Genomic DNA, 17,171 nt, shown 5'->3' with positions numbered 1-17,171 from the left:
AAAAAGGCCCATGTTTGGAACACTGCATACCTAGAAATTTTCCTAAGAGCTGGTGTTTGTGGTCTTCCTACTTATATGGTGTCTGAGGAAGAGCTAGAGCTGTTGCTCTTCCCAGAACACACCTGCTTCTGGAGTGAAGTAATAACAGGTCAGCTGCTCCCATTTGAGAATGGGCACTTCAGCAGAGTAGAGGTGGGGCTCGAAGGCAGGCTCACTAGAGGAGATTGATAGAACTGTGTCCCACTTCCCACCGCCTACAAGGGAGGAAAGGAAAAAAGGTTGCGTTTGGTTTAGATTCAGTGAGACTAAAATAGAGATGTTGTTTTACAAACCTCAGCTTAAATCCCTCTGTGCCTTGTTTGCCTGCACAATGAGCAGCAGCCCTGCTTCTGTGAGTCGGAATGAGGACATTGTTCTTTATGTTGCTCACATTCAGTAGATAAAGAAAGAACTTCAGTCTCCAGGCCCTCAGCCAGCCGGCACCTTCCACCAGTGACTTACAAAAATTATCTGCACAGGTTTTTTTTTTCGTTTTCATTTTTTTAAGGGAGGGGAGGAGAATGTTCTGAGCTTTGTGAAATTAAAGAGGGTCTCTTCGTGAGCTGCATCTCTAGGAAGGGGCAGAGATGACTTAAGCCGTCCCTGTTTCAGGCTGTTGGGGGAGCCAAGACAGCCCTGCAGGAGGACTACTCTAAGTTAGGATAGGTAGCCTCCCTAGCGCTACGTTTGGCTTGAATGGCTGTAGCCCTCTGTACTCCAATCCAGCTTCAGCCTGTCTTCTGCAGACTGTGCTGGGGAATTTCCCCGCAGGCTTTTTGCGGTTCCTGTAGCGCAGCATATAATGAGTAGAACATGGGGTGGTATCCCTCCTTCAACATTTACTGATAAAACTGCAAACATAGCTATGGTCTAACAGAGTGATTTATGGCCAACTTAAGATTTGCAATTTGAAAATTGCTTCTTTAATTAGTTTTAGCCCCCACAAGAAATATTATACAGACTGTTCTCTGCAGTGCCGATACATTTAATTTAAGGAGATTTAAAGAATAATTACTCAAAATATTTCTTCTGTCCTATGCCAAGATTTCATTTAAAGTTTAAAAGAAAGTGTGTCCTTAGATGGGGGGTTGTGGCTGAAACCAGGACACTGAAGTGAACTAGCTGATGAGTAGTGCACCTGTATATCCCCTGCCATTTTCTGTTGCTTCCAGGGGATTAAGTAGGCAGAGATGATAATCAATCTTGGTCCCACTTGCTTCTGGGCACAGTGCAAAATGCCCCCTCTCTTCAGGTGCTGTAATTCACAGACCCTTAGGATGTAGACATGTGAAATGCTTGTCATTAGTGTCAGCTCTCCCAAGTGTAGAGAGATGGGGAGGTCAGCTAGTTAAACTGCAATCAGAAATGACAATATTTTTGCTAAGCAGCAGCATTCACTTCTGAACAGAACATTACTTGCTGTAAACACAAATATTCCAGATTCTCTAAAAGGGACTGTTCGGTATGCCTCGTACAGACAAATTGACTTGTGCATTCCGTGTGGATGGCAGGCTGTCACAAGTGTTGGCTATTCATGCCACTCTGTAGAGATTTCCCCCCCCCCCCTCACTTTTGGATTTGAACAAAGGGATTGTTTTGTTAATCTCAGAATGGATTCATAATGAAATGCCTCCTGGCAAATGGTCTGCTGGGGATTCAGCTCAGCATCTGAATAAGCAGAATGAAAACCATTTAAAAAACAGCGTTTATAAGCAGAGAAGCTGGCATTCAAGTTCTCTTCTCAGTGAAGCCTTTGAAAATAAGACTTTTATTTGGCAGGGTAGCGAGAGGTGGCCGGCAGTTCAGCGTAATCACTTGTTAGCTTCTGATCTGAGATTCGCAGTAGCTGCTTCATTGTGCGCTTGTCAGTCTAGTCACTAAAGGCCAACAGTAGTGCCCAAGGAGCCTTCACTTCCACCCACTGTCAGCCCCAGGATTTGTTCCTTTCTGAGATGTTCGCTGGCTGAACAATGCTTCCCCCTTGCCTATTTTCACCCACAGGGCTGCCCTAAATCCCTGACCTTCTTACTAACTCAAAGCAAAGCGGCTAAATGCAGAAGTGAGCAAAAATGCATCAATATTTTTGTTTCTTAAAAAAAAAAAAAAAAAAAATGGAATGACTTTAGTGCCTGTGGAAACAAAGGGAGATTTACAGCATCTTGTTTGAGTTATGAATAGTGCAGGCAGGTTCTGTGCAAACTCCTGCCTGCAGTTCTGCCAATGCACCTTTAGTCCTGACCTGCCAGCCCGGTCTTGTTCTCTTGATGTTCCTGAGTGCTGACCTGCCACACCTTCTCCTATCATAGGGCAGGTCTGCACTATGGGGCTAAGTAGACCTAAGTTATGCAACTCCAGCTATGTGAATAATGTAGCTGGAGTTCACGTACCTTAGGTCAGTTTATTTCCGTGTCTGCGCTGTGCTGGGTCGATGGGAGAAACTCTCCTGTCAACTTATCTTTATGCTTCTGTCATAAGTAGATAGGTAAGGGTTAATTTTCTTTTACCTGCAAAGGGGGAACCAAACACCTGACCAGAGGACCAATCAGAAACCTGGATTTTTTTTAAGAGTCTGGGAGGGAACTGGAAACTTGGGGTCTTTTTGTTTTCCTCTGCTGTGAGTAAACAAGCTTTTCTTCTAACTCCATCTTTTTTTAAATATTCTACTATTAAGTGTGAGTACAAAGGAACCAAAGTAATCGGCTGTGATGTGCTTTGATTTGTATTTACATGGGTGTTGATTTGCTGGACTGGTTTAATTGGGCTATCTTTTAAATCAGACTGTTTATTCCTATTTTCTTATAAGCCATATTCCTGTATTGAGTTTCTTAATGCAGTATTATTGTTCTGTATTTTCTTTCTTTTTATATAAAGTTTCTTTTTAAAACTTGTGGGAGTTTCTTTTCCTAGTGAGGCAGAGGGGAGAGGAATTTCTGTGCCCGGAGCTCTCTTATATCTGTGACAGGCTAGGGGGGGAGGGAAAAGCCCAAGCTCTGTGTCTTACTTTCCTATTGTCCCAGGGCGGGAAAAGGCTACGGGACAAAGGAAGGGGTGAATCTCTTGTGTGAGCTGACTAGGTTTGAATGCATAGCCTCGGGGAAGCTAGATTGCCTCTCTGGTTGTATTCAAAGGGAATAGGACAGCATCGCACCGGCTAACCCAGGAAAGGGGGGGAAGCTGGGGGATGAGATAGAGGAGACCCAGGGGCTCTGGGTCTTGGAGGGGTCCCCCAAGGAAAGGTTTGGGGAACCCGAGGGGGCCGAAACCCTGGAAAACTTCAGCTGGTGGCAGCGAAATAAGATCCAAGCTGGGTTTAAGCTTGGGAAGGTTCACGGTAAGCACCCAGATTTTGTACGCTAAAGTCCAGATTTGGGGAAAAGTTTACCACAGCTTCTCATTCCGGTGGCGTACCGGAGTCGATGGGAGAGCGATTGGCACTTGATTTAGACCTGCTAAATCGACCCCTGGTGGATTGATCACCATGTGTCAATCCCCCAGTAAGTGGAGACAAGCTGTTTGATTCAGCTGTGCTGGTGCACCTCAGTCTTGACCTGGAGCACCCTCTTCAAGCCTCAGACCTCTCTTAGTCAGAGTATGTAAAACATTTGTTTGTCAAGTAGTTTTGCAGTGGGAACAAATGGGACTTAGGAGCAAGGCTAAAGCTGATTTTTCCCTTGGCACCAAAGCCAAAATGTGAGCACTGATCTTGAGAGATAAAAGGCCAATTAATGTGTTCAACAGGGGCTCGATTGTGCAGTGCAATAGTGGTTTGGTTCTGCCTGTGCGTAAACTGTGCATATTAACACACACTGTGCTTTGAAGCAATAGATTAATTTAGAAGCAAAGCTATTCAGTTTTAAATTCAGTCGATTTCTACTTCCAACCTTGAATTGATGTCAATTAATTTAAAAGGCATGGAAGGCACCACTCAGACACATCTACCCACACTGTGTTAGTTTCCTCCTGTGCCAGGAGAGTTCAAGCCAAATGGACCAAGCATGAGAGAAATTGAGTGATGAATATAGGGGATAATTTTTAAAGTGAGAAATTGGAAGAGAGAAGGATGATAACAAAGCAACTGTGGGAGGAGAGGAGAAGTAAGAAGAGAAGAGGTGACAGGGATAAAAGGAAAACAGGAGGACTGAAAGTGTCAGGAAGATCAGCTGAATAAATGGAGAATCCATCATCTCTTGGAGTGTAATTGTGCCCAGTAGCAATAATAGCATAATCCTGTCCTTGCATGAGTTGCTGTACAATTCTTAGTGGATTTTTTAGGATTTTGTGTCCTCTGTGCACAGAGAGACTGTCAGTAGCATCAAGACAGGAGCTTGGCACTGACACACAAGATAATGTGAGCCATGCAAGACAGGGCCTGCTTGCTGGGCCAGTGGGGGAGACAGGGGAGATAGAGGAGAAAGTGAGAGAAGCGCCACCATTTTTCTTACCAATATTGAGACAAAAGCGATTCCTAAAGGTAGTCAGAACTGCTAATCTTGTTACACCATTCTTGAGAAGAGCTGGCTTTTATTGGAGTTGACCGCTGCAAATACATTGAAGAGAGAGAATGCTTAGAAGTGTCTGATGATCTGTGCGCTGCTTTATCCAGGCAGCCACTTTTCACTCTCTCTAGTCCACTGCTGGACTGTCTGCCAGGTACAGTGCTCTGTGCACAAGATATTTACCAGCTGATGAAGAGAAATGCTGTGCCCAGGCAACATGGTTCATCTTTCCAAACCAGAATCTGTTTTTTAGCAACACACTGCACTGGCAACTTTATTGCTTTATTAGAAAAGGTGCAGAGAGTAAATCTTCCACAGACATGGCAGGAAAGATCAAAGCTCACTGTACTCTTTCCAGAGAGCACTAACAAATAAATGAAGAGAAATTATTTTGCCAGGCAACATCCCCATCCAAGTGGTACCATTATACTCTTCATTTTACAGGTCTTCCAAAGGAGCTTTTAACACTCCTACCTTTCGGATACAGTACTTGGGCTCAGGGAGGACTGGCTCAGAGTCCTGTCAGACCCCATCTGTGCTGCTTCTTTATTGGCCAGTGGGAGTCACTGCTGGGTGACTGTGAAGAGCTTTGAACATGTAAAGATGAAATATAAGTGCTAAACATTATTATTATTGTTATTTACTATTTCTCTTCCACCTTCTCATGCAGAATGTTCTGTTTGTCCATGATGCTTCTGTGACACTTCTTATAAAGAGGACCGTGATCAGTTGTTCTCTCTGTACACCGAGGATAGGACAAGAAGTAATTGGCTTAGTATGTAGCAAAGGAGATTTTGGTTGGATATTAGGAGAAACTTTCTAACTTTATATGGTTAGTTAAGCACTACAACCTCCTCAGGTAAATTGTTCTAGAAGCTCCAGCCTTGGCATTTTTTCAAAATGGGTTAGACAAACGCTGATCAGGGTTGGTCAAGGATGGAACGCATGGTTAATCCTGCTTCAGCACAGAGGGCTGGATTAGATGACCTCTTGAAGTCCCTTCCAGCCCTACATTTCTATTGTTTTTTCAAAGGGTAAGTTCTCTTGAGCAGGTATCAAATATCATGGAGAACACCTGTAGGAAGTCATCCCGGTCAGTTAGTATTGGGCTGTCACATTCCGTTGCACGCCTTGTCTAACGTTTCCCGTGACAGACTGATGATGAGGCCCCTGTAGAAGTACGCTCACAAGCAAAGCAGCAACAGAAGTCCGCACAGTTCAGGGTGTGATACAGAAAGCCACATCTGAAGCACAGCATTCTTAGCAAGGAGCTTGTCCGCTCATGTCTGTCTCGGCTGCCAGCTGTGTCACTTGGGCCCATAGTTCCTGGTGATCTGCCTGGAGATGGGTAACCTGCTTTTGAGATCCCAGCACCCCATGGGACAGAGAGGGGTCCAATTGATCCATTCCACTCCCGCTGGGACCCGGGGATGGTGGGAGGGGTTGTGTAAATTGTCTGGGTCTGTGGAAGAGGGGTACCAATGACCAGGACGTGGGTGGTCTGGCTGGGTGGTCAGCGTTATATTCGGGAGCCAGATGCAATGGGCCTATCTGACGTGAAGAGCCAGGTGTCGGAGCCAAAAGTTGGAGATGGGGTCAGACAGGAAACAGGAGCCGAAACCAAGGGTCAGTGTAGCATCAGAAGCCAAAGAGCCATAGCCTGGGGTTAGAGCTGGAGCAGTTGGAAGCTAAGGCAACGGCTCAGGGACTGGAACAAGGCTAAGGGCAGGAATCGGGAGCAGGGGCAAGGCCAAAGTCAGGAACCGGGGACACAGTAGGGGAGTCAGGTAGCACATGGCAGGGTCTGTAGCAGCAGCAAGCCAGCATCAACTTTGCTGCACAGACAACTTCCTGTGTCTTTCTGGTTTAAATAATACACCCGGCCCAATCAGGGCTCTGAAGCTCCTCTAGTTAAGTCCCTGTGGGTGGTACCTTTTAGTGAAGCATAAGGGCTCAGGGCTCCCAGGTGGTGGTCATCCCTTCCCCTGCTCCTGAATCCCACATTTAAATGGACAGCCAAGGAGATGCAGCAGGCAGCTCTGGAGGCCAGCAGATGTGTGGCTGTGTGTTCTGCTGCAGCAGAATGTATCCAGTGCCAGCTGGAAGTGAGAGACAATCTCCAATTGTCCATTGGAGTGGACAATCTCCACTCCAATGCAGGAGTGTGTCCTGCATTCCCTGTATTTTGCGCTCTTTTGCTGTATGGCAAAACCTTAGTGTTGGGCCTGAAAAATCTGTCAGACAAAGGCAGTGCACTGTCCCAGGCAGGTACCTTAGGATGCCAAATGCCTGCCCACACCACAAGCCTCTATTAGTTTGTTGTTAACAGCAGATATATGGTAACTTGAGTATTTCATTCCCTGGCCATCTCCAGTTACAGTAGGAAAATCAGATGATCTTGAAAGCAGATGTTTCATGGTTAGGCACTTAAACATTTTTCAATGCTGGTTTATTATTATTGACTCAGGTTGATTTTATGAGGAAAGAACTGAATATGCAACTAAACAGAGGATGGATCTGAGTATTTTGAGGGTGTATGCATAGCAAGGAGCGGGAGGGGAATTGTTGAGGATGGTAGAAAGGGTATAACTAGGGGGGAACAAAATGAAATTAAGGAAGAAATTAGACTATCGGAACACATAACATTACAGTGAAGGAGGGGTGTTCTGGGCTGAGGACATTTAGAACAAGGCTGGACAAAGCACTAGAAAATACGCCATTGGGAATAATCCTGCAGTAGCTGGGACTAGATTAGGCCATCGCATTGGGCTTTTCTTTCACTGAAGTCTGAATATTTGTGTTGTCTGAAGCTTTTGACTTGGATAACCGTTGTTTTTGTAATGTATGTTTGTTTGTTTGTTTGTTTGACTTTCTGATTCATATGATGTGCCTCTCATATTGCTCTGGGCACACAAACAATACAAACTGTATTTAACATTAACCGAAACATGCAAACTGTCTGATGCCTGCATATGGTACTGTACATGTGGACAGCAGCTGGTGCAGAATGCCTTTTGGCCTAAATGTTTACTCAGTTGGAAACCTCAGGGTAGTGCAGAGAAAGGGGGCTTTTTAGCTAAGTTAATAGAAGATGCCTTGCCCTAGTGTTAACCTATCAGTGTTAATTTCAAACGAAGCATGGGGCAGGGGCCCTGCTAATTGGCCAGCAATTTCTGGGAAATGCCCATTCACACAGAGAATCAGAGAAAACCATTCCCACGCCAAGCAGCTTGCTATACACATAGGAAAGATTAACACAATACTTTCCACGTGTACAGACTGAGCTCTCAGAGCTTCTGAAGTGACTGTGAGGGCCCCATCCTCTTCCATGTTTTGAGAATTCTCAGTACCCTAAAACTGGTACTTCGAGGGCTGATGTTGTCTTGAACCGGTTCATTTCATGTACAGAAGTACTCTTCGTAAAGTTGGGGTGCTTCTGGAAGTGATGCCACTTAGCAATGTGCAGCTATCTCAGGGTAAGTTGACTTTTGAATACTTGCAAGCATTTTGGTCGCACCTAGGAAAATGGTGCCCAGAGCTGGTAGAGGACATTGGACTCTGCCATCGTTCAGTGTTCAATAGGAATACCAAAGCAGTCTGGTGGGTCACATCTACTACCTGAGTGTTAACATCCAGAACATTCTTATACGGGTTTATGGGGGGGCACCTTTAAAAAGATTCCCACATTCCAACTCATTCAGAGAACTTGCAGCCGACATCGATATTTCAGGATAAGCATTGTATGTGGCAGAAACTTGTTAGCTACCTAACCACAGCAAAAGCAATTAATGTTAATGGTGTTCATTATATATTCATTATATAACATAATTCATTCTAAGAAATGCAGACTGCTAAAGAGAAGGATGCAAATAGCAGCTGTTAATTTCAGAGCTTTGAAGATTAACCCCAAGAGGAAAAGATAATCACCAGATTCGGATTCCCACCCGAGCTGAGCTGAGGGCGTGTGTGAACGTAGTAGCCCTTGCTATGGGCTTTTCTGCTGTTTAAAACCCCTCTGAATGTCCTGCATTGGGAAGCCATTTTGGAGATGCCGTTATGGTCTCTCTTATTGCTTGTGCCTCAATTGTTCTCTCCTTCACAGTGTTTCTAGTCCTGTACAGCCCCTTCTCTCCCCTCTGATCCTTCTGTTACTGTCCTGGCACTATGATTCCTCTGCATTCCTCACAACTTGAAACAGTGGGGCAGATTTTCAAACACATTAGATCCACTATTTAATACCTAATCTCTGCTCATAATTGTGCAGTGTGCATACTAATTGGGCAAGACCACACATAGTTTGGCTGTGTACATCTGTGTGTGCGCGTGCATGCTTTCCATTATCTGATTTGCATGCTCAAAGTAGGCTAGCAATTACATTTGCATTTTGAATGCCCAACTGGGTATCGAGCTTGTTTGAACATCAGGCCCGTTATGAACAAAGGTGAGAGCTACAGGTTTGAGCGTGACAAAATAGGAAAAGAACGAAGTGCAGGGTGGTTTCTGGATTCCAGGAGTAATTCTCTGAAAGGCCTTCCCTTGGTTCTATTCGATTGTTATTCTGCAGTGTTACCATGCATGCTCAGAACAATAGCTGATTGCCTGTGTTGTCTCTCTTGTTTGTAGACGGGGATGGCCGGAGACTAAAAGGTGCTATCCAGCGGAGCACAGAAACTGGTCTGGCTGTTGAAATGCCAAGCCGGACGGTCCGTCAAGCCAGCCACGAATCCATTGAAGACAGTATGAACAGCTATGGATCTGAAGGAAAGTAAGTTAGCAGGGGCCAGTTGGATAATCACTTCTGGAATGCTCCATTCCCCCTAAACCTATTTCTTTTTTCATGATAAATGATACATTTGTCTGACTTACACATGCTGTAGGTGCATTGGCAGGGAATTCAGTTACTCTGAGTCAGAACAGAGCAGTTCTTTCCCTGCAAGGTTTGCAAGTAGTTTTGTCATTTACACACTTCTTTTAGTATGCTCATGAGTCTTTGAACTGAAGAGGATACCCATCACTCATTACAGATTTGCCTTTAAAAGAAAACTCTCTGAGGTGGTTATGGTAAATAAGATTACAAGTGTTGATGTTTATAATGTGTTACATTTCTGATGTCTATCTTCTACCACAAACTCGGGGGGGGGGGGGGGGGGAGAAAATGATTATGTCAAGGGATGGAAGGGACATATCTAGCAAGATAATCTCTAGTAAATAATTAAATACATGTTATACTCTTGGAAGTTTTAAACTTTTGGTGTCCGAGTTATTGTCTTCGGGTGATATATTTAGAAAACTTTCTGGGCCTGCAGACCAGCAAGAGCATGATACACTGGATTTGGGCCTTGCAGCTTTGTGACAGTACAAATCTTGAAGCATAGAAAACACAGGCCAAAATTTTGGGGATCTGAGTTGCTTGAAATCCTGATTTTGTTTTTGCATGGTTGAGGCAATGTGTGGAGATGATCACTTTCTATGCAGGTGCCTTCCAAGAGAATCTTTTTGGGAAAACTCTTCTGCAGTAAGAAGGGGGCCTTGTTACCTCAGATTCTGTGCACATGGCTGCAAGAGCAGTAACTGACTTCACAAGTTCACAGCATGTAACTAAACTCTCCTTATGTTCTGTTTAGATGTACTAATGAAGTCTGAATTGGGAGCAAGTATTAACTGCCAGCTGTGGCTTCTGTCTTTCTGTTCTATCTGTCCATTCATTCCTGGCATTCCTAATGAATCCATCACTGAACTATCTATGTGCCTGTGTAGAACAAAGGCTCTCTAAAATAAATAATAATTAAAACTGTGTGATGACAAAAGTAACTATTTTAAGGGAAAACGAAACTTTCCTTTGATATATCAACAAGGATAACAGTGGGAACACTACACAGCTCTGCATCCAGGGCAGAAATAATTAGCTGTCTCTGAGGCAGAAATCCTGTCACTCCAAACCTGTGGTGTCGTTTATCTCCTCTGTGAGGACCTTCCTTCAGGGAAATATCCTGCCATATTCCCACAGCCCTGCCACTCTGAGTTCTACCTTCACCCCAGACTCGGAGGATTAGAGATTAAGCCCTGTCCCTTGGCAATGCAGGCTGAGAATCTGCTTTCCCTGCAGGGCAGGATTCTTTCCTTTACATTTATGCAGTTTGGCCTCTCAAGAAGGCTGTACAATCCTTTGGGACATCTGTGCGGTATTATTGCATAGCCATGCAGCCATGGCCAGGCATTGGTAAAGAAACAGAAGCCTCTTCCAATGAAAATATTGTACCTCAGTAAATGCCATTGTGCTGTGGTGTGCTGCATGTGCAAAGGAAAATAACACACAACTATAAGCTTGGTCTAGGAAAATAAATCCTCTCCTGCAACCTCACATATTTGTTAAAGCTGCTATAAAATTCCTGTTATAACCATTTTTTCTCCAATAAGAAGTCATAATGTTCTAGAGGGCTCTGCTAGGCATGGGATAGTCCTCCCCATACTCCTCTGGAAAGGGCGATAAATGTTTGTTGTGTGCTTTTTTTCCTCAGCTCAGTTAATTGAACTCCTTGAGAATCCCCCCAGGTATCTGCAATTATCTGTCAGAAGCACCAGTGACTAACAAACAGGTTTGAGAGCACAAAGAGCCCATAGGGCTGTATGTGCTAGAAACATGTTGGGATTTTGGATTATTTTTAGCGTTCTTATTCTTAGCAAAGAAGAGACACGTTTGGGGAGTTGTTTAGAGAACCAGAAATTTAGACTCTGTTAAACCAAATCCATTTTTGCCTCTCTCGCAGCCTACAGAACACAATTACAACATGAGAAAAGGAGATTCATGTGACCACAATAGATCTGGCAGGGTTTTCTTTTTAGTGCTTGGTTTCTTACTGCTACAGACGTAATGAGGACAGAGACAGTGTTAGCCTAAGGCCTTTAACAAACCAATCTTTAACAAGATAAGATTGCGCCAATATTTCAAGTCGTACATCAGTATGCAAATTCTTTCCAGGAGGTTCTAGGCCCATTCTCCAAAAGTGCTTGCTTTGGAAACTCGGAGTGTATTTTCTGTAATCCTCCATGAGGGGAGGACTTCCTGGAAGATCTCTTAGGGCTTGGCTACATTAGAAATTTCAAAGTGCTGCCTCGGCAGCGCTTTGAAGTATGAGTATAGTCAGAGCCGGAGTGCTGGGAGAGAGCTCTCCCAGCGCTGCTTGTAAACCACATCCCTTACAGGTGTAGAGTGCAGCGCTGGGAGCCGCGCTCCCAGCGCTGCCGCCCTGATTACACTGACACTTTACAGCGCTGCATCTTGCAGCGCTCAGGGGGGTGTTTTTTCACACCCCTGAGCGCGAAAGTTGCAGTGCTGTAAAGTGCCAATGTAGCCAAGCCCTTAACGACAGCCCATTAATCCTCAGTACCTTTCAGTCCGCAGGTAAAGCTCTGGAGTTTTCTTTTTTCCGAAGGAGGGAACAGAATCTCTGCTCCCAGTAATTTGGAGTTATACATGCTTTTAAAAAATAGATTGATGGCTCATTTTGCATATATTTAATTAATTGGGTGCGTGGCTAGCAAGAGTTGTACTCATCTCATTTCAGATCCAGTAGAATTACAATGGTAGAATTTTCCTTTGTGTAAAATTCTAAATGACCTAGTTTATAGTGGGGATTAAGTGTGACTCTCACTGTGTGTGAAATCCAGATGATTTCATTTAAAGTTGTATTATATAAGAATACGGTTATCTTAAAGCGCTGTTGGGTCTAAAAAAGAGGTGCTTACCAGAGCCTTTATAATGGCGCTCTTTAAGCTTTGTTATATGAAAAAAAACTCACTTATTTAATCTTTTTGCAGCACGGTAGTTGTGCTGTTACCAATAAGTACTTTGAAATAATTTTCAAGAGAAATTTTCAAAAATAGGTATTTGAAAAGGTCTGGAAGGAGGAGAGTTATCTGTTTCAGTATGCGCCCAGCATACAGTGTCATGAGCAAATGGATCAGAATTTGGCTTGTGTGTGGAACTTACAAACATACATCTGATAGTTTAACAAGGAGCAAAGAAATTCAGGTTTGAGCCTAGTCTCTCCATGCCTTATCTTGACTCTGCTCAAGCTCTGTCGTACCGGAGTTTTGCTCCCTCTGAACAAAATGATGTTACACGACATTCAGGAGGGAAACAGGGACTCATAGGTGCTGGAACTCTAGGGGTGTTGGGGTGGAGGGTGCTGCATCACTCTCTACCTTGAAGTGGATTCCATTATAGACAGGGTTTACAGTTTGGTTCACTGACTCTCAGCACCCCCACTATACAAATTGTTCCAGCGCCCCTGCAGGGACTGTTACATAACTTCCTGCCAGCCATTTATTTTTTTAAATACTATGTGAGGGGACACAGCCCTGGAACAAAAGATTGCCAGTGGCCAGAGGCTATAATGTGTGGTGCTTGTAGGCCTTGTTTTTGCTAATTACTGCTGGGATGATTAGACTGCAGGAAGCAAAGGTGATTTCCTCTTCCCAGAAGAGCTCAGCAGGTGGTGACTAGTGAAGGTGCAGAAGAGTGATTGTGTAATATGTGAGGAAATTAGCAAGCCAGTCCAGCAAGGACACCTTGTCATTTGCCATGTCTTCTCTTTAAAGTTTTGACAAATGTGGTATTGAGAGAACGTATCTCTGAAAGCTATATATCCAGATGTACAATGACAGGGAAACCTATCCCAAGCAACCACTCAAGGAACTGGAAAATTTCAGTTGCTTAATAGATGTAACTTTGTAATGTAGTCAGAGTAGATTGGAATCCAGTATGTTTGAGGCTACTTTGTGGTGGGCTACTAGGAGCTTGCCTAATAAGGTGGGGGTGGGAGAGGTCTCTTGTGCATATTTCACTGAAAAACTTTTGATAACGTTGTTAACATGGCCAAAAATAATAGAACAGAAGGAACTTGCAATACCAATGGAGAACACTGTTACAGAAAAGTAGCTAGTACATCATGCTGCTAGAAAGCTTTGCTGCAGAAAGTACTAGGGTAGTTGGTGGGGAGGGGGCGATAGATCAAAGCTAGAAATGCGTCAGCAGAGCTTGTGGAAGAGCTGGCATAGGGCTCAAATAGCAAAGAATGTTGCATAGCTAAATAGAGACGCCTAAACAGAGCGGTGTCATTACTTCAAGACAGTACGGTGATGGGTTTTATGGAAAACCTTAGGACAGATAGGTGAAGTGAAGGTTCCCAGGGAAGAAACAGGATTCATGCTGCCTAACTGGACATGTTCCAAAGTATTAGTCTCTTGTAGCAATTCAGGCATGCAACTGACTAATAATGTCCACTGTGTGCTGTCAACATTTAAAATGAGATAGTTTGGGTTAAATACTACAACCTAAACAAAGAGATTCTGCATCCTGCTGAGCTGACAGATATTCAGCTGGTCACTAAACTAGATAGAGATTATAAAATCTGAATGCTGGGATGCCTTAAAAATGAGCTAGATTATTACACAGAACCATGGGCATAGTTTGGGAGCAGATGGGGTGTTGCCTCCGCCCCCCAAACCAACCAATCAAACAAACAAAAAAACCCTGCAAACCTCGGGCAGGCCATGGAATTTGCCTTCCCAATGCATAGCCCCATTGACCTGACTGGAGCTCCCTGCTCAAATATAGAAATTAAACTATGCCTATGAACAGCTGGGATGCCCAATTATTACACAGGACATTTCTGTTTCATGGAAACTGGGAGGCTGGTTGGAACCTCTGAAATCTTCCACACCTTCAATCTGAATATGCTGAAGTAGCAGCATTCTCAGTCTTACAGGAAATTTACCATCTTTCCCTGAGAGAGACAGCTACACATGCTTCTTATAGTGTATGAAGACAGAAAGAGAGGGATGACCTGTGTCATAAAAGGATATCTGCTGCATTTATTCTGTAGTGTGGTCACATTCAGGCAACTCACTTATTACTGACAGTTTAGTGTGTGTGTGTGTGTGTGTGTGTGTGTGTGGCGGGGGGGGAAATGTTTCTTTAGGAAATGATCGTTTCTGATCCTTGCAGCATCCTGTCTCTGAACACATGCCATTTCAGAAGTTCTCTTTTATATTTCATACTGCATACAAAACAATGGAGGAGCCTTAAAAAATATATGGTTTGAGACATTCCCTTTTAGGCTGTGAGAAATATTGGAATCCTAACCCCCTAGTGGAAAACACTGACTGTAGTATCTCTGAGTAATGTTTTCATGTTTAAATAACGAAGAGTCCTTGTGGCACCTTAGAGACTAACAAAATTATTTGGGCATAAGCTTTCATGGGCTAGAACCCACTTCATCAGATGCATGGAGTGGAAAATACAGGAGCAGGTATAAATACATGAAAGGATGGGAGTTGCCTTACCAAGTGTGACGTTAGTCTGACAAGACAATTCAATTAACAGCAGGATACCAAGGGAGGAAAAATAACTTTTGAAGTGGTAATGAGTGGCCCATTTCAGACAGTTGACAAGTTTGAGTTGATCACAAGTAGCCTGTTGCTTGTAGTGTGTTAATGAATCCATGAAAATTACAGAAGAGTGAAAATAGCCTTTGTCTGAATATGCTGTGGCTGTGTAACTTCACTGAAGTTAACCCAGTTCCACCTGTGTGAACCAGGTGTAAGGTAATGGAGAATCACTTCCTCTCTTTAAAAAAAACAAACAAACCAGGAGTACTTGTGGCACCTTAGAGACTAACAAATTTATTTGAGCATGAGCTTTCGTGGGCTATAGACTAACACGGCTGCCACTATGAAACCTGTCATTATGCAAGGCACTTCCTTTCTGTTGGTTTTAAATTCAGGCCAGATATTCTGATCCTACAGAGCTCACTGAGTCATTTGATTTACATGGTTGGAAAGAGTTGGGACAGACCTCATGAGCTGGAGGGTGGAAGCCCTGACTGCACAGCATGATACAGACCCTTTTACTGCAGTGGGTGGAACCTGGCATGGACCCACTGGTGTGGGACTGCCATGCTGTTACAGAATACCCCCATCATTGGGGGGCTCTCTGGCACAATGGCTCTACTCCAGGACCCTACACGGGGCAGGAAAAGACTTGCTGCAGCTCTTTTGTGGTAGCATAACTGCCGATGTAGGGCCATGTTACAGGGTAACACGGGGCCCACTGAAGGGGTCAGACACCCACCCTACCTGTGACAGGCTCAGCTAAGGAGAATGAGCCAGCCCAGACCCACCTGTGGATTGTTGCCTGAGTGGCCAGGAGGCACTTAATCAGGTATGGAACATCTGAGCCTAGTAAAAGGCTCAGGAGGATTCAGTCAGGAGGCCCCAGAACACAGAGAAAGCTCTAGAGGAGAGGGACTTCTCAGGGGAGCTGTTTGGAGAGCTCACTAGAAAAAGGGATCTAGGAAAGGTCCCAATAGAGCTATGCGGGGCAAAACCTTAGCAGGAGGCTCAGCCACAGCAGAAGGACTTTACTGACAGAGGCATGAGGACCAGGTTGTTGGGGAACTACGCGCTGCTCCAGGGAAGAGCTGCAGAGTCCAGGGAAGGAACCCTTCCTGAAGGCAGGAGGCCTGACTCCAGAAGATGGTCTTGGGTTGTGCGAATCTTACACATGAAAACCCTGGAAGGAGTACAAAGGAGGACTCAGTTGGGGCTGTTTGACTAAGAATACCTGAACCCTCCAGCTAGGATGCTGGATTGAAGGCTTGTTTGCATACCATGTTTGGCTGTTGATTAAATAAGCAAGACCCTGAAGGGGCATGGTTCACTATCTACAAACCTCGTTGAAGTTATTGATAGACTATAAGAGGAAACTGAGGCAGAGACATAACTGAAGTTCCGCACCAGGCTGCAACAGGGTCCTCCGGTGGTGAGTGCCTGCCATTAATAGGTCAGTGCAAGCTGGCACAATTTAGAGCCATGGCTCTCAACCTTTCCAGGCTACTCTATCCCTTTCAGGAGTCTGATTTGTCTTACATCCCCCAAGTTTCTCCTCACTCAAAAACTACTTGCTTACAAAATCAGACATAAAAATACAAAAGCGTCACAGCGGACTACTGCTGAAAAATTGCTGACTTTCTCATCTTTACCGTAGATTTATAAAATAAATCAATTGGAATATAAATATTGTACTTACATTTCAGTGTACAGTATATAGAGCAGTATAAATAAGACCTTGTATAAAATTTTAGTTTGTGCTGACTTCACTGGTGCTTTTATGTAGCCTGTTGTAAAACTAGGCAAATATCGAGATGAGCTGATGTAGCCCCTGGAAGATATCTGCGCATCCCCAGGGGTACACGTACCCCTGGTTGAGAACCACTGATTTAGAGCACCCGCCAGGTTGTTCTGAGTTTCACCAAAGGCAAAACAAGTGTCTAAAAAGAGAGTTAGGGAGGCTCAACTGTGAAGAGAGGAGAATGGTATATTCCAATGGACACTGATACTCAGAGTCAGGACTCACCAAACGGGGTGGAAGTTGGAAAGAAAGAGCCCAGAGTATGTGAACTGTAAGAGTGCAAGTGCCAGCTTTTTTATAACTTAATGACAGCACCAGGTGAACAAGATCCCAGAAGTGATTTAAAAATAGATGTGAAAAGAGGTCACAAACTCCACAGGGACAAGAAAAGAAATTAATGATGTGTCTTTCCAAAGCTGGCTGTGCTGGAAGGAGCTCTGCAT

General features: G+C 44.2%; 1 protein-coding gene across 1 annotated transcript in view; it reads left to right on the top strand.

Annotated features, from left to right (window-relative positions):
- RIMS4 (regulating synaptic membrane exocytosis 4) overlaps positions 1 to 17,171 on the top strand; it is an 82,879-nt gene that overhangs the window by 44,859 nt on the left and 20,849 nt on the right. The window contains exon 2 of the mRNA XM_032767377.2: positions 9,159 to 9,300. Within this exon, the coding sequence (XP_032623268.1) occupies positions 9,159 to 9,300 (142 nt within the window). The remainder of the gene's footprint in view (positions 1 to 9,158; positions 9,301 to 17,171) is intronic.

This window comes from Chelonoidis abingdonii, chromosome 14 (genome assembly GCF_003597395.2).
Source record: "Chelonoidis abingdonii isolate Lonesome George chromosome 14, CheloAbing_2.0, whole genome shotgun sequence".
NCBI classification, from domain to species: domain Eukaryota; kingdom Metazoa; phylum Chordata; order Testudines; family Testudinidae; genus Chelonoidis; species Chelonoidis abingdonii.
The sequence above is the reverse complement of the archived record's forward strand: the minus strand, read 5'-3'. Positions and strand labels throughout refer to the sequence as shown.